General features: G+C 36.5%; 1 protein-coding gene across 1 annotated transcript in view; it reads left to right on the top strand.

The window, feature by feature from the left end:
- Positions 1–22404, top strand: part of pik3r3b (phosphoinositide-3-kinase, regulatory subunit 3b (gamma)) — a 155429-nt gene that overhangs the window by 72977 nt on the left and 60048 nt on the right. The window contains exons 5-7 of the mRNA XM_026213537.1: positions 5369–5500; positions 10532–10733; positions 12799–12884. Coding sequence (XP_026069322.1) covers positions 5369–5500; positions 10532–10733; positions 12799–12884 — 420 coding nt within the window. The remainder of the gene's footprint in view (positions 1–5368; positions 5501–10531; positions 10734–12798; positions 12885–22404) is intronic.

Here is a 22404-nt window from a genome sequence, read left to right as displayed (position 1 = left end):
TTCATGATCACAGTTTGAAAAATGTTGGTTCATATGAGGAGATCACAGTATGGTGTCTAAACCATGCAGGAAACACTTTGATGTGTGGGTGAAAATGCAAGTGAGTCAAGTGGGGAGAAAAAGAAAATAGGAAAAGTCCAAGATCACTTTCTGTCATGGTGTGAGGGCTTCAAACATAAAATCACAATGCGGCACAAAGTCAAACATTCTGCATGCATACAGACACTGACCGTGATTCCCACTGTGAGAAATCTGATTACTTTCTCTGAAAACCTTGTTTCTCTTAGATGTAAGGCAGTGAAGCCACACATTTGGTGTTATTAAGAAAAAGTAGTTTTATTTATGTTGTGCCTTTTCCAAGTGAGTTCATCGTATCTTTATACCGTAGAAATCACTGAGATATTACAAAAAGATTTGGTAAGCCAGTGAGCAACTGTTGCACTAAGTTATGGTTGTTAAAAAATAAGTTATAAAAATATTTTTTTGTTTTGTTTGATCCAGTTGTTCCTCTCCAACCCCAACCAAATCTTAACAACTTAAAACTTAATTGAGTTTTGTTATATTTGGTATAAAGCTGGCAATACCTGAGGTATATTTAGAGACATTTTTAAAATATGATATTAGAAATAGTTTCAGAACTTTACATATCTTTGCAAACTGTCTGAATCAGATTTGCAAACAGCAGTCCAGCTCACAGTTCTATGTGACTTTTTCAAATGAATGTCAGCAGACGTCTCATATGGACGCTTCCTTTTGGAATTAATTCATTCTGATTGACGAATCTGAACGTAGTGTTTACATGAATGCGAAATAAAGTCATCGGGTTGATATGCGCATTTATATGTCACAAACTTCTGATTTGATTTACTCTTTTGACATGCGCACACTGCATTAATATATAGAGTTTGCCGCTGTTGTCTCATACTGCTTTAAAAAGCACACGTGATATTTATCTACTTCGGGTTCTGATTAGGCGACGACTAATCAAATATATAAAAATATACATATCTCTCCCTTCCCGCATTCAAAACCATTCATTTGTTGCTGAGAGTCTTAAACAAAGACTCTGGTGGAATGTTGTCCTGCTTCACCTCACAGATGCTGAGTGAAAGGGGAGTTTTATAATGACGGAATACTTATGACACCTTATTCGCCAGGAAGAATAGTTCGTTCTGCGTGTCTTACGTCATTACGCTATTTCTATGTCACTTACATTACATTCAGTACATTCCAGTTTCAGTTTTCAATCCGATCAAGTGTTTACAAGTTACACTTGTTTACGATCGGATTAGTAGTGTCAATGTAAATGCAGCTAGTGTTATTTACAACAGGCCAAACATTAAAAGGAATTGTTAAGACATAAAGAGTAAACACAGACTAATTACATCTCTAGACTCCATGGAGTTAATGTACTTAGGGGTTGCTTTTGGATGTAGAAGCCCATAACTTTTTAATAACTGTTCCTTTTTTATGCAACACAGTCACAGCTTTTACCACTGAATGAGTTGGGTTGCCTACATGGCGCAGCTGAGTGAAAGATGAGATAATGTGGCAAATGGAATTATGGTGAATCTAAATCCCCACTGTCTCACCTATCCACATTTTCCGCACCATTTTATGGGCATTCTCCTGTATTTTACCATTCTACCCCACTATTATCCCATATTATTTGTGTCCCAAATGTTGACAGGTATGCTTCTGACTACACAATAAGATAAATGAAACACCGCTACGAAAGACTTGAGGAAAACAAGGTTACATTTCCTACACAATTTAATTCAACCGTATGAAGTGGAATTACAGATTTTTTGACCAATATAATTCACACCTTTATGTTCCTCTACAGCTTATGCGAGATTTGTAGGTCAGCGCTACCACAGGGACTTAGCAATCTGTAGAATTTTAACAGCAGATAATGTCCAGCTGAGGCAGCTTTATCCAGAGCCAGTGGTGACCTTTACCCAAAGGATCATGGTGTTGACTCGTTTCAATGCTTTTAACTTACAGCACTAACCTCCAAAACCTGAAGGTTCTCAGGCTATTATTATTTCAGGCTATTATGTGATGTCTCTTACCACATTTTAAGCAAGTAAACTATAGGGTCACTGTGGAGAGTGGGGAAAAGCCCAAATGATCATTGATGATTATGTGTCCGAGTGACCAACAGAAGGTGTTAGGCACAATAAACAAAGGTCTGGTGGATCAATAGTTTTAGGCGAGACAGAATGGAGGGCTGAATTTGACAGTGAGTTTTATTGATAGGCATGTAAATGGATGAACATGAGGGCTGTTGGAAAGATAGGGATGGGGCAAAAGGTTCTTGATGACCTAAACAAATCTGTTTGTAGTGGATTAGACACTTTACATGCTGGGCATTTAAAAGCACACTCCAACAATATATGGATCAAGTCAAGCAGAGGGAAACAATCGATTTGGGCCACTGGTCAGTGAGAAATTAAAGATCGGCAGATGGGCATCCACTGGGAGGGTGATTCGAAAAATAAGAAATACATGTGGAAGCTCAGGGTTAACATCACAACCAGTAAATGTTTTTCATTGAGAAACTGTGGACAATAGGTGGTAGTTTCTCCCATGACTTTTCCTCTGTGATAGGGGGACTTGGGATTTGGAAAATCTTGCATTATCTAACCTGATATTAGCTCAGCACAGTTTGTTAGCCACATGAGTTTAATGTAGAAGAACACCATCTCTTCAGAGGCTTGATACATTTTCTGAAGTGCAATCAATATGATGGTGAGACAAATGGTTCAGCCAGTCGTTTGAAAGTTTTTGATGAAATTGTAAGGTTTTGCCTACTGTTATGTTATTTTAAAAGTTCACACAGAACTGTTTTTTTTTTTCTTTCTTTTTTCACTGCACTTTTTCCCATTGTTTTTCTATATAAACATGCCATGCACAGATCATTGCGCTGTGGTCTGGCAATTTTTGTAGTGTATTATTCATGAATTTCACATTTATTTTGGAATGCTTAAGTTAAAATTTAAACTTTTGATAAAATCTGTCTCAAGACCTTACTTTTTTTATACAGTAAGTGACCTATAAACAGTGAAAATCTAAAATATTGCTGCGTTTTCTGTCCTAATTTTTGTTTTCAGTTGCTCAAAATTGGAAAATCATTATCATCATTGTATACTGCACCAAAGTATGTTTAAGAAAAAAGATAGATTTCTTATCAACAAATAAAATTATTTATTTTTAATGTTCAACACGTATTTATTTATTTTTCTGTTGCTGTGATATGGTCGTATCTGTTCATTTATGGTCTATGATATCACCTGCTGCTATTGTCAGTCCCTCTCTATCAGTTTGTTTTATACTTATCTGGTTCTGGATTACCCTATTTTGGATTACCCAGAATATCTTGAAGCTTTGCATTGGAAGCAGACATAATGACAAATCAACAAACTAATCACATTTGGAGAGAAAGGTGGTCATCAGCAAAGCTTAACTGGTTTTTGATTTCACCTGAACCTGATCACAGGGAAACTATTTTTCAGTTAGTCAGAGGAACGATCAATGCAATTACAATTTAGCCATAGAGATCAGTCACTTTTCTGATACTAAAATGGCATAGGATGTTGGAAAGCAGTGATTAATTAAAGAGGTGACGAGAGGTGAATGGCTTCAAGCCAGGTTTTTAAATGACACCTGACCTCTTTCTGTTTCAGAGCTTTCCTGTTGGTGTTGAACTGGACAACTCCATTGTTAATCTCAATTGCCAATCTCTTGATGTTTTGTCAAAAACCCCTGATCTTTTTGAAGATGGAAAATGTTGTCTGTAGTACATTACCTTACCTTACAGGGCTGCAGAGTGTGACAGATGTTAAAATCGGTCTGTGTAATAAATACATTACGTAGCATGAGTGCAATACAGTATTGCAATGTGTGACAGCTGTTTAAAAACCTGTTGTCAAAGAAAACATTTAATGATGTGTTTTTAGTCCAAATTCACTTAATAACATCAGTCAAGTGTTTGAAATAACTTCCTTCTGTGATCTGATGTTGTTTCATATCAGAGAATGAGGCAGAAATCATACTTTATAGTATTCTACCAAAGTCCCATTAAGGATTATGTGGTCTTTGATTCTATACAGTGATAGAAGGCTAAGTCAATTAACATTGCATTATAGATACTTTATTCTTTTAAAAATACCCAAAATGGCTCGAAGAACACAGATAAACCACATTTTGTCACAATCATATGTTTATTGTATTTATGTTTCATCAGGTAAAACTTTTTAATCTGCATTTTACAGCTGGATGCCTTTGTCCATATAAGGGATTTCCTGGAACGTCATGAATATTGTTATTACATTTATTATTAAATTGAAATAGTGTTATTACAATAGTGATATCTTATTTTGCTTAATGTTTTTAAATAGTTATAATATTAGAACATTATGTCCTGTTTAGGTGATGAACTGCAATCCTTGTGTTTTTTTTTTTTTTTGTTGTTTTTTTTTTTCATTTATACTGTAATGTTGAAAAGCTATAGTCAATGGTTAAATATTGGGGGGAAAACAATTTCCTTGAGATATCACTAGTGTTGGTATCAGTGATCAGAATCAGAATGAGCTTTATTCACACAAGTAATTTGTTGTGGGTTTTTAGGAGCTCTTGGTACAAACATACTGTACAAATATGACAATGAGAACAGAAAGATCATTTAAATAAGTGAAACTAAGGAAAATCATAATCTTGTAGCTGGATATGTAGCCGTTTATTTTTATTTCATTTTTTTCTTCCACTTAGGGCTTTTTCTGTTAAAATCCTGTACTTTACCTAGACTACCCATTTATTTCCTTTATTTGTATATATATTTTTCCTACATTATTCACTTATAAAAACATGTTTTCACTGTGCAACATCTTGCAGACAATGTGGATTGTACAGTAAGAACATATTTATAAATCTGCAATTTTACCCAAACTATAAATGAAAAAGCTCTGATCTGAAATATGTGAGAGCTCTGTCAGCGCCTTTTACACTTTTCCAATACATCAATATGCCATTATAATTTTAGCACAATGAAGGGCCTTTTAAAATTACTACTGTATAATTGCAGTCTTCCAAGCTGCCATTATCTGAGGCTTTGAGTTATTGACTGGGAGACTTCCACTTAAATGTACTCTCTTTGTTAAGCTTGTGACTGGATCATTGTCCCCAGAGAGTGCAGGAATGGTCAGGGGATCTGACCACCACTATAGGTGAATTGTTAGGGTTTTGCCAAGGGCACATGGTTTGGACGGGTAAATAATGTAGAGAGCACTCTGGATGCCTATAATTAACCATACTCTCTCCCCTCTCTCACTCTCTCCCCCTCTCTCTCTCTCTCTCTCTCTCTCAGACCCAGCAGCAGTGGACTTTGAGCAATATGAATTGTCCACATTGGCTGGTACACTTAAGAGTTACATTCAGGACTTGCCCTGCCTGCTCATACCAGCTGTAGTGTACAGCGAGCTGGTCTACACTGCTCAAGGTAAGCTGTCTGCTGGAGACCAGCACAAAAACACTCAAAGACCATCATTTTATGTTATATTACGAAAAAAAAAAAAATGCTTTTTGAAGCTTTTTTACTCATTTTTGGCACTTGAAAGCCTCAGTCTCCATTCTTTAATATTATCATCCAGAACACTTCTTCAAACAAGTTATAAAGGCTTGAAACTACATGCGAGTGGGTAAATGATGTCAGAATTTAAGTGTTTAAATTCTCCAAGCTTAAAATGCACAGCTAAAATGGGTGATTATGTTTATTCTCTTCGACATAATGGTCAGTTTGCAGAAGAGGCCTGACAAAGGCCAAGAACGAAAGTAGTGTTATAGAAAGAGGCAGAGAGAGAGAGAGAGAGAGAGAGTGTGTGTGTGTGTGTGTGTATATTAGTGGGGGCGCTACTATGCCGAAGGGTAGGTTCACACCATCTCTCTCTCTGACCTAGCTCTGCATTACACCCACTGAAAATGAAGCAAGCATACACGGAGTCTGCCCCATCTTTTAGAGATGCCTGGTTGCTTGTTGTCTGACTTTGTAAGGACAAACTAAATTATGTAAGCATCCACACTGAGTATTGCCGCATCATGTTTCTGATGCCTGAAAATTCTTGAGGCCTTGAGACAAATTTTTTATCTTTAAATATAATGGTTGAATAGTATTTAAGGATATACAAATGCTAAAAATGCTAATTTTCCTCTTTAAAATATCTAAACTTTGCTTAAGATGCAAAAAAGGTGCGTTTTTCTGAGAATATTTCTTTAAAAAAAAGTATTTTCTATAGGTTTTTTTATGTTTTAGGCATGAACCTTCTATGTAATATATATATAATTTTCAAATCTCAGCTAAATGTATATTGTTTTGCAGGCATTTAGGAATTTTTATTGAAAATGACAAAAATACATACTAAGATAAATATCGGCAGTTTTATTATTTTTTTATTTACTTACATTAATTTTAGGGGCCCTATTTTAACGATCTAAACGCAAAATGTAAAGGGCATGGCACAGGTGCACTCAGGGCATGTCCAAATCCACTTTGCTATTTTAACGACCGAAAAACAGTTGGCACGCCCGGCCTATTCTCTTAATGAGTAATGGGTGTTTTTTGGGCGTAACGTGTAATAAACCAATCAGAGTCTCATCTTCCATTCCCTTTAAGAGTCAGTTGCGCTCGTGCCATGACAGATTTGCTATTTACACGGCGGAAATTGGAATTTGAATTATATATAAAATTAACCTACAAAAAATTATATTGCAAATTAAATCAATCCTTAAATTTTTAATATTTGGCATGTTTGTGTGCTGCTGTGTGTCCCTGTGTTTAATATATAGTGTGTAAACGTGTTGTGGACCCGCCTTTACTAACACGCTTTTTAAATAACAAAGAAAAAACATTGCTCCAGACTTTAGACCAGGTTTGAGTTGGTCTATGGCGCAGTCTATTTTCAGCCACTTAAAACAGCATTGGGCCAGCAATGCGCCTGAACACAACTCTTTTTTAGACCAGCACGCCCAGGGGCGCGAATGCATTTGCTAATTAAACGACGTGACGCTGGATGGGAAAATGCAGCGCCGGACTGAAACTAGCTCACACATTTGCTCTGCGCCTTTCCTTGCATTTAAGGAGTGATCTTCTTTTTGACTAAACCTATTTGTTTATTGTTTATACCTTCAGTCTGTTATCTGTATTTATTCATTGTACTGACTGATTTGCATGGTAGGTCTCATAGAGTGGGATTGTCTTAGATTGTCTTATACCTAATAATTACATTTTCCATCTTCAGTTCTGCTGGCTCTAATATGTAAGTTAATGTACTTAAATTAATATTACATCTTCAAAGAATGGAACTTATATTAGTTTTGTGAAGCAGTGAACAGAAATCAAGGCAATGACTCACTATAATGTACTTGGGGTTATAATACATTTTGAATTGTGCCAATGAGTCTTCAAGTGCAAAGTCACTACAGGATTTGCCATATGGCATATCCAGCATTTGTGCACAAACCGTTCAAAGAATCAATGGGCTATTATGGCAAATAAGCTTTCCTGGAAAGTCCCTTTGTCATGTGGTGCCCTTAACAATGCCAGACTCTACCTCCCTCTTGCCTGGATAAAATCCATTAAACTGTGGAATCAAGCATCATTTTGTTTGAAATGCTTAATTTAATCAACACATAAATTGAAACTATTCCATTTTTTTTTAGATATATCATATTATCTAAAACTCCTGGAGTTTTATTGATGTATGAGGAGTATTATGATGCAGGATATAAAAATCTAATTCATTTCAAGCTTTAATCTAACACAAATTAATTTTACAAATCATTTTTGCTGCCTAACCCATAACAGTTCTATTAAGTAGAAGAAAAGTGCATTAAGTCCTTTTTCTGGGAGAAGTTGAATCCCATTGTCTACGTCTTATTTTAAGAGCATTACTCAGTGGTAACTCTCATGCCTCGAGCACCGGTGCCCATCTGGCTGGCCAGGAGCCAGTATGCCCTTTTCCAGGAATGCGATTGCTGTCTTTAGGGCTCCCCTTCCCCCGGTTGTGTCTTGCTGTGTCCAGATGGACTCGGCCAAGTTCCCAGCCATGGCCTGCAGCCCATGACTCTGGCCTTTATTGAACAGGGGTCAGTCTCTATCAGTAATCTCCAGGAGGCAGCAGTTGGTGGGACTGTCCGGCTCCAGACTGGGGCATGGGTGTCTGTGTGTGTCTGTGCATGTATTATTGAGTGTATGCATAGAACTTGCTTTTACTTGAGTAGATAGAAACCCTCTTCTATCAATGGTCAATGAGTCTCAGGCCAAGGTCAAAGTTCTGACCCATTTTCTGATCGGCAGACTTTCAGACATTCATCATTCGACACCCTCCCACCCACTGCTCATAACCTTTGACCTGTTAGCACTTATCTTCTATAAGCACTATGGGAGAAGTGCCTTAACCAGCCAACACCTTAATGGCTTTGTTCATACTCATAATTCATGCAGAAAATGTGGTTGGCAGGGAATGTGTTTGTTGGGGGGTGTGAGAGCAGCTTTTAGGCGGTAATCTTTACTTACATTGAAAGTTGTTGTGAGAGGTAAGATTTACTGAGTGTATTGCAGGAATAGCCTGTCTGCAAGCTGACATCACTGACAAGAAATATGACTTATTTAGAAACATTAAAATGAACAAAAATGAAAGGGAAATGAGAAGATATGTTAAACGTTTTCTCAAAGGATGAAGAAAACTTACTATAATAGAAATGTATGTTAATACTGTGATTTGTAGCATGACATTTTATTTATTTTAAACCACCAACACAAAAACATAATATAATATAATATAATATAATATAATATAATATAATATAATATAATATAATATAATATAATATAATATAATATAATATAATATAATGTCTACATTTGGCTTACAATCACAATTTAGCATGTTTGAAGTCTCATAAATATTATTTTTTTATATATTTTTAAGGCCTTAATTTGTGTGTGTGTTTTTTACATATACTGTAATATTATGTGTTATATAATACATTTATTATATATTTAATGTGAATAATATATTGTTTTTGCATAAAATAATTGCCAACTTTGCATGCACTATTGTCTCAATGAATTAAATTCATGCATGTATTTTAACATATATTATAATACATTTATTATATGTGTGTGTGTGTGTGTGTGTGTGTGTGTGTGTGTGTGTGTGTGTGTGTGTGTGTGTGTGTGCTCTTGTTTTTGTGATATATCAGGACACAACTCTGTATAATGACATGGGTATGACACAGGTATTACAAGGATAGGGTGACTTATGAGGACATAACCCATGTCCCCATTTTTCAAAATGCTTATAAATCATACAGAATGAGTTTTTTTGGGAAAGTAAAAATGCACAAAGTTTCCTGTGAGGCTTAGGTGTAGGGCCATAGAATATACAGTTTCTACAGTATAAAAACCATTACGCCTATGGGATGTCCCCACTTTTCACAAAAACAAACATCTGTGTGTGTTTTTTAGTGTACAATCATAATTTGTCGACATTGTATGTCGATATGAATTAAATTCCTTCATTTTTGAAATCCTTGAAGATTGCATGTGGAAAAGGATTTTGTGTAGCAGTTATTCGTCAAATGATGGTGTCTAGAGTTATTACAAGGCATACATTGTGAATAAACAGCGGTATCAGCATTGAATTCCTAAAGAATCCCCCCCCCCCTGTTCTGTACTTTCCAGACTGGATTATATTTCGCATTGATATCCAGACTGTATCTGTGTTCCTTTGGCTGATGAAGACAAATATCCATTGTGTGTAAGGGACTTAGGGATGAAATGCTCATATCTTAGCTGTGTCACCAGGGTAAACTTTAGCTCCAGTAAGCCTGAATCACAGATGTTGGCCTTTTGCTGTGGGAAACCTCATCTCAAAGGAGCTCATCAGTATGTCGGAAGCTGTTGCAATAACTGCATTGTCCTTGTGGGTGCTCATAGACAATGGACTCGAGGGCAATGTTAGGCTAGCACTTTAACTCCTGCTGAGCTTACCTTTCAGTCCCAGGTCATGGGTTTTGTAATGTGCCCCAATGTTCAATGGTCCTGTCTGAGTTCAGATGAGTTACACCTATTTTATTAGAACCACAGGTTGGATGTTTAGCTTGTTATCCCCTGCTGGTAGATGTTGGTACTGCATCATCTAGCTGCTAAATGCATCTTATCCATTGACAACCATTCAAAAGTATCAGTGTATTCTATTTAGAATTCGTTTAAGTCTCAAATCACATATATTTCCATATATGATAGTAGAAGGGCTTGTGTCCAATTTATTTTTGTACGTAAATGATTCTGTTTCTGATTCCATTTCCCATCATAGATCAAGATATTCAATCAGGGCTTTGAGCTGTGTGTGTTTTTTTTTGGTGTAATCAGCTCAATTTGATTCCCTTTATAACATAGTCTCTCTCTCTCTCTCTCTCTCTCTCTCTCTCTCTCTCTCTCTCTCTCTCTCTCTCTCTCTCTATCTTTAAGAAACCCAAAGCATAGAGGAGTGTGGACAGCAGCTGAAAAGAATACTTGACTCTCCCAGTGTCCCTCAGGCAAACCACCAGCTCCTGGTTCATCTGACCCGACACCTGAGTAAGGTGGCCAAAAGTGGGGGAGCAGCTCAGGCAAGCCCCAGGCTTCTGGCTCTGGCCTACAGCGAGGCCATCTTTAAAAACAACCACTTCAGGTACTGTAAAATAACTTCTTGTGAACTGAAATCTAAAGTCATAAAAGTCTTCAAGATTAGTTCCATTTAAAAGTTTGTGGTCAGAAAGATGTTTTTGAAGGTTCTTAAACTCACCAAGCCTACATCAAAAATGAATTAAAACAGTAACATTGTGAAATAAAACTACAAATTAAAACAATTTTTTTCTATTTTAATATATTTTAAAATGTTATTTTTTCCTTTGGCAAAACTTTATTTTCAGCATCTCTATAAATCCAGTTTTCAGTGTTAAATGAGATATTATTATTAATGAAAATGGTTGTGCAGCTCAAATTTTTGTGGAAACTAAGAAAAGTAGAATGTTCAAAAGAACTGTATTTATATGAAATAGGAATTTTTTGTAACCATGTAAATTTCTCTTCTTTTTTTTTAAGTCAGTTTTCAATTTAATGCATCCTTGTTAAAAAAAAAATAGTGTGCACTGTAATTTTTTTATCAAAGTTGTAAATAAAAATAAAAAAGAAGTACATTTTACAAGAAAATACTATTTTACTATACATCTTTCTAATTTTCTATATTTTATCTTTCATTCATTTTGTTACTTGACATTTCTTTGTAATTATTTGTGAATTACATTTCTTTAAGGTAAATTTTTTCAGTGTATGTGCAGAATAAAATAACATTTATTTGTGTAAGATACCTTAATTGTGGCAAATTATATGACAAAATAAATACCTATAACTTGGGTCTGAGTAAGAGTGCATGTTCTTTGTTTCAGCAGAAAGCTCAGTTGAACATATGTCGTAGCCTATCTTTATTTCCCTAGTTTAATTAAAGTGGAGAAAAGAGATGAGGGAGCTGTTATTCCTGATCTGTCCCTCAGCCCACAGTATAATCTCTTGAGAGGAACAGCACATAACATACAACAGATGGGAATGCTTATTAAAATGTGTTGCACTATGTTATAATCCCTTTTACTTGCCATTTGAAGAGTACCAGGAGTGAATGTTACTATTTATGTAACCTGACTATTATTATGTACCAGACCTCTGTATCAGACTATACTACATGATCATATTGTTGTTGCACCTTTATTAATTATGGAATAGATTTTTTACAAACTGTCCTTATGCCACAGGTTAAATGAATCCTTATTGTGATCCCCGTGGTTCTTGGAAACTGTGGAAAAGAGATTGTAGTGGCATGCCATGTAAAGGCAAACTTTGTTTTACCCACAGGTTAATAATACAGAAATATTTATTTAGTATTTCATTTATTTATTTTCCATTTTAATAATCAGTGTCCACATAATATGTACCATGGTACTTTTTAGCTAGTTTGGTATTTTAGAGATTTGTATCTCATCAAAGTTAAATAGATGATGACATCACACCCTCTATAAAGTGCCCTCCTGAATGAAGGACTTTAGTGCACATAATAAAGAGTAGTGTGCAAGTGAGTCACTGCTAACTCAGTCAGCACATTGTAGTCCATTAAGTCACCTCACTCTTTTTCGATTGTGAGCTGCTTTCCTTTACCTCTGCCAAGAGACTCCTGTGGGACTTTCCCTGCTCTTAGCAGCCTGTCAATTGTCTTATGGCTGTGGGGCAGTTCAGGCAGAGAGCGAGAAAGAGAGAGAGGGCAAGGAGGGAGAGAGAATGCATTGTGCCTCAAACAGACATTTCTGGTTCGTCATCAGCTTCACTCACTACCTGAGGTCATTGAGGCATCACAGGACCTGAATTACAGCTGAATGCATAAACTAATGAACATTTGCCTCTAAAAAGTTTTGACCGTAAACAAGCATTCAGTTCACCTGTGGATCAGCCTCTGCAACCCAAGACGTCCATGACCTATGTGTGTGATAGAGTATGACCAACTGGATTGCTGTTGTGTGTGTTTGTGTGTGTGTGTGTGTGCGTGTGCGCATGTGCGTGCGTGTGTGTGAATGTTAGTTTCTCATTTTAATTTTTTTGTCTAAACTTTCCATGTTTCATGACTTGCAGTTTGTTTAGGTTCAACGTCACTTTTCACCATGGTCTGACTACTGTATATACTTAATGTTAAAATGTCTCTCTCTCTCCAGTGCGGATGTAAACCCAGAACATCATGTGAAAATTCTCGAGGCACTTATCATGGTTGGAGGCCTAATGGAGATACAAGCTGCTCCAGGTAAGACATCAAAGGGGCTTCTCATTTTCTTAATCTTCTTGAGTATAGATTTGTCTTTTTGGATGATCTTTTATTTGTATACATTGTACAGTATATTTGTAAAAACTTTCTTTTGGACTATGTGATTGTAAGCTTATTGCATCACCCCAGGCTTTAGTTTTTGAGAATCCAGTGTGTTTTTATTTGGATAGCTAACTTGGTAATTATCAAGAACAGTGTTTAAAAAAAAAAAAACAGCTTAAACCAACCTAATGTGGTTGGCTGGTCTTAGCTGGTTTTAGCTGGTTTCCCAGCCCGGTCAAGCTGGTTTTAGCTATTTGTTTCAACTGGTCTCCCAGCCTCCCAACTAAGACCGTTCTGACCAGCTAAAGGAGTAGCCAAAACCCCTCTAAAACCAGCGTGCTGACCAGCTATGACCAGCCAACGAGCCTAGGCTAGTTTTAGATGTTTTGTCCAAATAAGTCATGCTTCTATGTCTTTGAGGGTGGAAATTTCTGGAAGTAGATGTGAAAGTAGTGTCTTCTGTGGATGTAGGCCTAAATGTGTGTAAGGAAGAGAGATTGAGAAACGTGATTGGTTGATGAGTACTTAGTAAGTGTTCATGGTAAGCTTGTGAGGGCTAGAATAATGAGTAATAGTTCACGATACTTGTATCTATTAGGTACTTGCATTGATGCAGCTTTTTTACTCCACTCAGACTTGATGAAACTTTGTTGTTTTGGATCTTCTGGATTGGCAGTCCAAACATTGAATCCAAGAATCCAAATATTGAGTTTCAGTCATTGAACTTCCTGCAACATAATATAAATTAATATAGGCCTATTAGATGTCGGCAGATAGTCTGGAGTCCCAGACAGTCCTAGGAGGTTAACATTAGCCTCAGCTTTTTGTCATAAAGTGCATTAAATGTGAATTATATCAGTTCAGCACAAAACAATACAGTGGAGGATTTATGATTTCTATTTTGATACCGTTAAACAACCCCCTTTTTTTATCAAACCTGAGTAATTATGAATGATTGTACATTTATTTCAGAATTTGCAGTACAGCCTTTTTGGATTTGTAAACCAGCAAGCATGGATAAACATATGGGTTGACAACAAATCTGACAAATACTTTAATTCACAATGTAATGTAGCATATTATTGTTTGTACCCAATTTCCCTGACACTCATAGAACTCATAGAAGATAGAATTCAGTGATTACTTAAGATTGTCAAAATTCATTTGAAAATGTAATTGGAAACGTTGGTCAACACAGTCTGTGACACAGAGGCTCAGTTTGGGGGGAGGTAGACTATAACTTAGAGCTAATAAATGCACCACCCATGGACACATACATAGATTTATGGGGCCTGGTGTGACCTTCGCTTGCTTCTGTGGGGTCATAACCTTAGCCCCAAAGCAAGACTAGAGGTAAATATATCTGTGGCAAGCTTGAGCCTTACTTAAAACTAACATGGTTTACCCCTAAACTATATTCAGTGATCTAATTCGACTGGCTGTCATATACACTAGTGTTTAAATGTTTGAGGTTGATAAGATTTTTGAATGTTTATGAAAGAAATGCCTTATACTCGCCAACGCTACATTTATTTTGCATTTATTTATTCTTATTATTCATACATGTTCATACAACTTTTGCTGCTTAATATTTTTTGTGAAAACTGTGATACATATTTTTCAAGATTATCTGATGAACAGAAAAAGAACAGCTTTTTTTTTTTTTACATTGAAAACTTTTTTTAACATTTACTTTCACTTTTGATCAATTTATTGCATCCTTGATTCAACTTATTAATTTCTTTCAAAATAAAATCTTATTTGCACTTTTTGAACAGCAGTACTAACTTTCAGTTTATACATATAAACATTTGAAGCAATAGAAAAGTTCTATTCCACTTGCATATTTTACATGCACAGTACTACTAGTCCTCGAGCATTGTGAATTTGTGTGGATAAAATAACTCAGAATCTGCAGAGACTGTGAGTGCAGGCTCTCCTTCCTAGTGGTTTCATCATCTCTTTGACTAAAGGCTAGATTGGCATGCGAGCAGAGTGAACCACCTCACAAACCAAAACGTGATTTATACAAAAAACAAAAGAACTATAGCAAAAAAATAGGTTAGAACGCATCCATTCGCATCATAACCCATCAGTTTATGTATGACTTCCTTTTTCGGAGGCAGCCAGTAATGTACTTAGAGTGCTTTAGCAAACAACTGACCACTCCTGTGCCTCCAGCTCTCTAGTTTGGTCCTTATATGTTCCAGCTTGGTAAAGTTTGTTGGCAAAACATTGCGTTTAAAGAGCAATCTTTTGGGGGCCACGTCCGGCTCGCTCTCTCTTGGATGACTGCACTTGTCAAATGCTGATGGATTCACTGTGGCTGTTAGCATGGGCTCTAGAGAGAAAGTGAGAGAGGAAACAAAAAGGAAAGTGGGCAAATACATGTAAGCAAGGAGAAGGGAATGACAAATACAGTTTAGCAAAGGTCACAGCCACTCTTATGGTGTTTCTGTCACAGTCATAGACTTCTGTTCTTCTACATTATGGAGAAACAGTCATTTTTACCCTGAGTATTTTTTACTTATATAGGAGTCATATTTGCTCTGTTTCAAAAGCTAGTGAGCATTGTAAAGCATCATGTACATTTCTGTTCATGCTCACAGACTAAAGCTGCAATTATGCAGTTACAAAATGCAGTAAATTCTGTAGTATTTTGAAATTGTATTGAAATGTAAACTTATTTAAACTTAATGAAGTTTCATTCTTAAATGCTGATTTGCTGATAGAAATTTCAAATGAGCAACATGTATTTGAAATATAAATATTTTGTCATTTTAATACCACTTATTAATAAAAGATAGATCAGTGTGTTTAAAAAATGATTATTCTAACCAAGCGAATGCGGTGTATGTTTATGGCGGGGTATCATATTGTTTGCTTTCTAACACCAAGCACATGTAAAATCTCAAAGAGTTTTGTATTAATATGTTGCTGCTAAATTGCTTTAGAAAACAGGTGCCTATGTAGGCAGTAGGGAGTGAGGCGGCTTGCTAGGTTTTGGAAACAGATCCACCAAGCTATCCAAACTCTAGATCATCTCAAGGCCATGGCCTGCTGCTTTTCTCTTTTGTTTTAACACAACCCTTCTCTTTCTAGTTCTTTCTTTCTCTTTTAGCAATATGCAGAGCTGACACATTTAAAAAAAAATATTTGCTTTGCTCTCTCTCTCTCTCTCTCTCTATGTATATTTCTCTGTCCCTCCTAGCCTTTGTTTCCCATCACACAAAGCTGTTCTCGGTCATGCCCTCAAGCAATGACTTTAACCTCCATATATACACAAGCACACATGCATACATTCTCTCCTGAGGTCATGATGTTGCAGCCTTATGGAATTCCCCACTGGCTGACCTGGTGTCCCAGATGACCCAGTGAGAATGACCAGTGCTTTCTTCCGCAGCCTCTCAGCTGCACACAATCACATGCTTCAATGTACCATGTAATAATCTTCGAGCTGCTCTCTCTGTGGCCTTTGTTCCACAGCCTCCTCTGTCTTCATCCAACTAAGGTCATTTGCAAGCACAAGCTCAAATTTGGCATTCTGCTTAGTCATACAGGCCTCAAGCCTGGTCATTATGGGTATTTGTAGCACTGAAGCCTTGAGAGTAGGAAGTTAACATGAGAGTACATGAGGTGAGGTATAATGAATATACTTAGAATGCTTCGGATTGCTTTTTTACTTTATATTTTACAGGATATAGTGCCAAGCTGTCTTCACGCGCCATGGACTAATTCATCTGAGCTGTAATGCTTAAGAAGAGCAGAAGCTCTCTCTTTCCCCTGTTCTCTCTTTCGTTCCCTGGCTTTCTCCCACTGATTACACCATTTCTTCATTAAAGAGATAGCAATCTTATTAAGGTTGCCTCAGTTGCACTATAAAACACATTAATCTTCCTTAAAGGATCCCCTGCCTTCTCTTGCAAGCGCTGATTAAAATGACGTGGACGATCTTAAGCTGTTTAGCTAGTTTTACTTCTGTTGACAAGGTGATCCGGAGTAGAATTAGCCACAACTGAGGTGTGACGTTGTTCTAGATTGCATGCACGTTTGCATTGTAAAAACAGTTTTACAAAAACAATTAAAAACAATTTGTTATAATTAAATCATCCGCGTACTTACACACTGTTGTTGTTGTTTTTTTATGTAAAGCTAATTTTAACTAATTTTAAGCTAATTTTAACCTACTGTTCAAATAAATCCAAAAGAAAACATTATTTTTAAATTAAAATAAAAACATGCTATATTTATAAAAGAAAATTTAAAAAATCTTTTTAAAATGAGCACATTCCCAAATGTCCCCAAAGGGAGGTTGTGTCAGATTTAGCTAAAGTCTTCAAACATGGTTCACAACTGGTTTCTAAAGTTTAGCAATGTAAACCCCTGCAGACACACACCCACATTCAGAATCATTTCCTCTGGCTATTTGCCACGTAATCTTACACAAATATTTGATATGAAATGGCCAGTGTGGAAAGTACAAGCATGACACCAGGACACTCATTTACTATCTGCCCAGTACTTTTACACACATTAAATATGATGGAACAGCGTCTGCACATAAAAATCCTTACTGTCCAGCACAGACGAGAATGCATCTGATTTGGGGATCTTTTAAGTGCTATACTTAAAAAAAAAAAAAAAAAAAAGAGGATTTAGTGTCTGGTACTATATGTCTGCATGTTGACTGGGATAAGCTGTTATTTGTACTTATACAGAGCATTCAATGCTTCATTTGAAATGGCACAATAATGCAAGTTCAAAGTAGCCCAAACTTTCTTTTAAATGTTTATTTCACAAAAATAATTTGAATGAGAATGCTTTTGGCACTGCAATACCCAGTGTGCAGTTATTCAGCATCACTTTATGTGAACCCTAAACCATGCTTCCTGACACGGCCAAGGGCGCAGCTATGTTACTGTTTATGTTTGTCTTGTTATCGGTAGCTGTGCATTAGCGGTCCTTAGGTTTCCCTCAAGGTCTGTTTCATGAGGGGTTTCTCAACCACTAGGATTTTTTTCTTTTTCTTTTTTTTTAAATGAGCAGATGATTTTAATCCTAATAATTTGGCCTGACAGTCCTTCTGTCGTTCTACTTTATATGTACTGTATCTGGGATACACACACATGAATTTTTCGCTGCAAGCTTAGCCTGCTCACATATGTGGTTTTGAAATGAGAGACTTTCCATTAAAAAGTGACCCAAAAACCATCAATACATTACACGTTGTTAGGGATGGATATGACCAGCGAAGCATGCTATCTCAGGGTAAGCTAAGATTTGTCTGTTTTTAAAAGCTTCATTCTGATTGTGTACATGGTGACTGACCCCAGGTCAGTATATGAGTTGGGAAACCTTAGGGTCTGTGCTCCTTAGACAAGCAAAGCTCATTATCATGGAGACTGGTTTACATGTACAGTACGTACTTCATTTGTATATGTTTACCCAGAAATTATGTGTACGCACCTAATGAATTTACATCACCTCTGCCATCAGCTTACCGCTTACTTCACTGTCTCTCATCCAATTATGTGTTTACTCAGCCATGACATCATATGCTGTACGCATGAGGATTTATTTGGTCAGATTTACATATAGACAAAAGAACGGATTTCCTCACAATCTGATTGTGTAAAAAAAAAAAAAAAATACTCTTGTATAGACTCAGAAAAGGCCCAGTGGACAGTAGTGCATGAAAAGAGTAAACAATGTTTTTGTGCGTTTATGAATGTGAGTAAGTGTTTGTCACAAAAGAATTTATACCACCATAAAAAGCAAATAAATCCTAACACACAGCTATTCGACCTTGACTCTTTCTCTCTCTCTTCCCCCTACCTCTTTTTTATTTTCTCTCTGTCTTGCTCTGTCTCTTCAGGGGCAAAGTTGGAGAGAAAATCCGGACCAATTAATATGACAAATTACTCGCACACATGCAGAAATGTCATATGCAGATATACTGGCACTTTGCCAACCAATAAAATCGGCAGACAATAAAAGAGAAGGAAAAGAACAGGAAAGAACAGAGTATCAGTATGATCTTGGGATGGAAAGGACTAAATGATAGCCATCCTCAATCTGATATCTTTTATGTTAAGACTTCCGATTTTTTAAGACTGACCATTTTACATGTATTTTCATGCTCTAAAAGCTTTTCTGTGACATTTTGTTGTGAAATTACGTTTGGTAACTTTTTAAGCTAGTCAGCTGGGTAAATTGATCAGTTTTTCCGTTCTCTTTGGAGTGTTACAAGCTCTTGGTGTATAATGACGATCTGTATTTTGCAAAGACCAAAGTCTCAAATCCAAAGAGATATTGTTTATAAAAGTTAACAGTCAAACACTCCTACTTTAAACAGCTCATTTTAACACGCCCCCACGTCTACATCACAATGTGGGAAGATTTGCATAACACCGCCCAAACGCAAAGAAAGGAGGCGTAACTTTGATTCTCGCTCTTGTATTGTTGCTGCCACCGCTCTTGTCAAGAGGCTGTGTTTTGTTGTAAAAGGGAAACTACTTTGATTTGCCTTCCAAATGAGCATGATATCTGCTTCGTCATGACATGAGCTGATCCATGCTTGTCGCAGAGGAAATACATCAACTTCGCGCTGTAAATCGCCAGATCGGCTTTCACCGTGGACGAAGCGGAGTCCAGCCCTGGATCGCCACATGTGGTTGCTCACCAGTCATGCCGTTCTCAAGCCCACCAGCCGCCGCTAACTCAGACCACTGGCTGTTCCTCAGTTCCATCTTTGCAAGGACAGTCTGGCACTTCTGACTTAATAATTCGCCATTTGATTATTCAAACCCGAGTTTTGAGCAGCATAGTGTAGCGCTTTTTATTTGTCATTTCTCCAGACATGGTTTTATGTTTATGCAGTTTATCAACGTGTTTCAGAAAGGCAGGGCATAAAGGAGAAACAATAATGGACATTATGTGGATTTTTTTTTAAATCGCATAAACACATTGCATTTCACAAAATATACAAATTAATGTTCTTTTTAGCAACGTCATATGACCCTTTTAACAAACTTATTAGACCACCTGTCATAATAAAGAGAAAACACACATATTTTAGGAATCTGTCAAACTATTAGGCAAGTCAAAAACTGAAACAACTAAATGGTCTTTATTCACACATATTAATATATATATATATATATATATATATATATATATATATATATTGTATGGCCTCCATGAGCCTTAATAACAGCTTTCATTCTTGCTGTAATTGTTTTATGTACTTCCACAGCCTCCACAGTAATTGAGCATCTGAATAAAAAAAATAATAAAATTGTTTACTATTTTTTTCTACCTTTCTTATAAAACAGTAAATTTAGAAAATTCAAGGATAACAACAACACTTAACATTAATAATAGCAGCTGTGGCAAAAACCTTGAGTTGTGGTGGCTCATTTAAAATGAGAAAATTATGAATGTGAATAAAATAATATTGGTTTATATATTTGTATTGGGATTAGTGCAAATGGCAGAAACAAAAAATAGATTCTGTATACTTTTATAGAATGTAATATAATGTAATACCATAGAATATAATGTAATACCATAGTAGCCTTCTCTGTTTGTGTCTATGCATGTGCTTAATAGATTCATCAAAAACATAAACAAACAAACAAACAAACAAAAAATCTCAGCCTTTCGGTCAGTCATAAATGAGGGCATGTGTTCCAAACCATCTGTGGCTTTCAGAGTGTTTTGACTCGGTTTCATCAGCATATGTCAACTCTAATGCATATATTTGTTGCAGTTGTTTGTTATGCCTCGCTTACAGTTTTAGCACTGCCTTTTGGAGTGCAAGGCCTTGTATAACTCTTTTCCACTGGGAACATGTGGATGATCAAGCAAATGGAGAGGGAGGGATAGAGAGATAGACTAAGGGAAGTACAAGGGTGTCAAGCTCAATTTAAACAAACATTAGAAATGCAGTCTTGGCAACTAGCTGAAATAAGATTTTAATTTTTTTTTTATTATTATTATTATTATTATTATTATTATAGTTTAAGTTAATGTAAATATCCTTGACCTGTTGTACGTAGTATAACACTAAAGACTGAAATATTAATAACAGGAAGTTGCCTTTAAACCAATGAGCTTTAAGTTTGACATCATCACGTAAGCGTGTCAGAAACTGGCATGTGAAGAGATGAAGGGTGAGACAGGAACAAGCTGTCAAAAGATGTTTGCCGTGACATATGTGTGTTAGCTGAGATGCAGAGGTGCAGTAGAGTGAAGAGATGAAATTCAAACTAGCAAGACATGAATAACTTCAGCTCAACGCTGCATAAATGAGCAGCGGAGGCTTTGTCCTCTGTGAGTGAGGCCCTAATGCTGCGTGATTTACGAGGCTCAGTCCCGAGCTGGGGTTTTACGGCTTTTATGTGGCCAAGTAGTGTGTGGAGCGCAGTTTATCGGGTCATCTGCACTGTCTCCGATACCATCTCATTTTATCCTGTGGAGAATAATGGTGTGACATTATGGGCCTTTAGCAAGCCCTTAGAGCAGGGGGTCAAGGTTAGCCCGTATGAAGATTGGAAATGGGCCCTGATATTGTCCTGAGCTGAGACGTGTAGAAACAGCTCTAATTTCTCTTTACATTTCAATAAAACAGCTGCCTCACCTTTCCTCTCATGGGTGGAAAGGTTTATAGGCAGCCGGTCAGGGTGGCAAGATGGAAGCAGGAACACATTGACATCTCAGTCTCACAAACACATGCACACACAGAGCCCCTGAGACCTCACACACAGCTTTAACACAGCACTGCTCTTATACACACATTTACACTGTTTGCCCCGCATTTGTGCCTCATAAACACCCATACACACACAGAGACACACATGTGCACACCCACAAGTCTGGTCTGTATATATGGCCCTGTCCCCTTGTGAAAAAGCATGGATAATGAAATTTGCTCTCAAAGGAGTAGTAATGATTATATGCTTTCTTTTTTAAATTGTTGATATCATATTTTAGTTTTAGCTCAGGGCAATAAGTTGTTGTAAGTTTTTGTGAATATTAATCATTTGGTATTTTATTTGATTTTAATATATGACCAAGTGTACTTTTCTTTTCTTTTTATCTTTTATTTTCTTCCAAAAATATTATATGTCCAAATGTTTAAAATTACTAGTTTATTTAAGATAAATCTTTGTTTTGTTTTTCCTTTTTAATTATTATTTATTGTGTCTATTAACAAGTATGGTACAAAAAGTAGGGGGGAAGGTGCATATTGGCTGGTAAGTGGTAAAACTAGTCTCATTTATATGTTCATGAAAATGTGTAATGCATATCTCATGCTAGGTACTGAGTGAGACCATGAGGTCATATCTGGCAGCCTCGCATATAGCCTTTGGCTTAGACCAGCTGTCTCTCTCATCCCTGCTGCTCTCAGATATACACACACATGATAACATGGCCATGACCATATGACCATGTC

This window comes from Carassius auratus, chromosome 31 (genome assembly GCF_003368295.1).
Source record: "Carassius auratus strain Wakin chromosome 31, ASM336829v1, whole genome shotgun sequence".
In the NCBI taxonomy this organism is placed as follows: Eukaryota; Metazoa; Chordata; class Actinopteri; order Cypriniformes; family Cyprinidae; genus Carassius; species Carassius auratus.
This window is presented reverse-complemented; position numbering and strand designations above follow the sequence as displayed.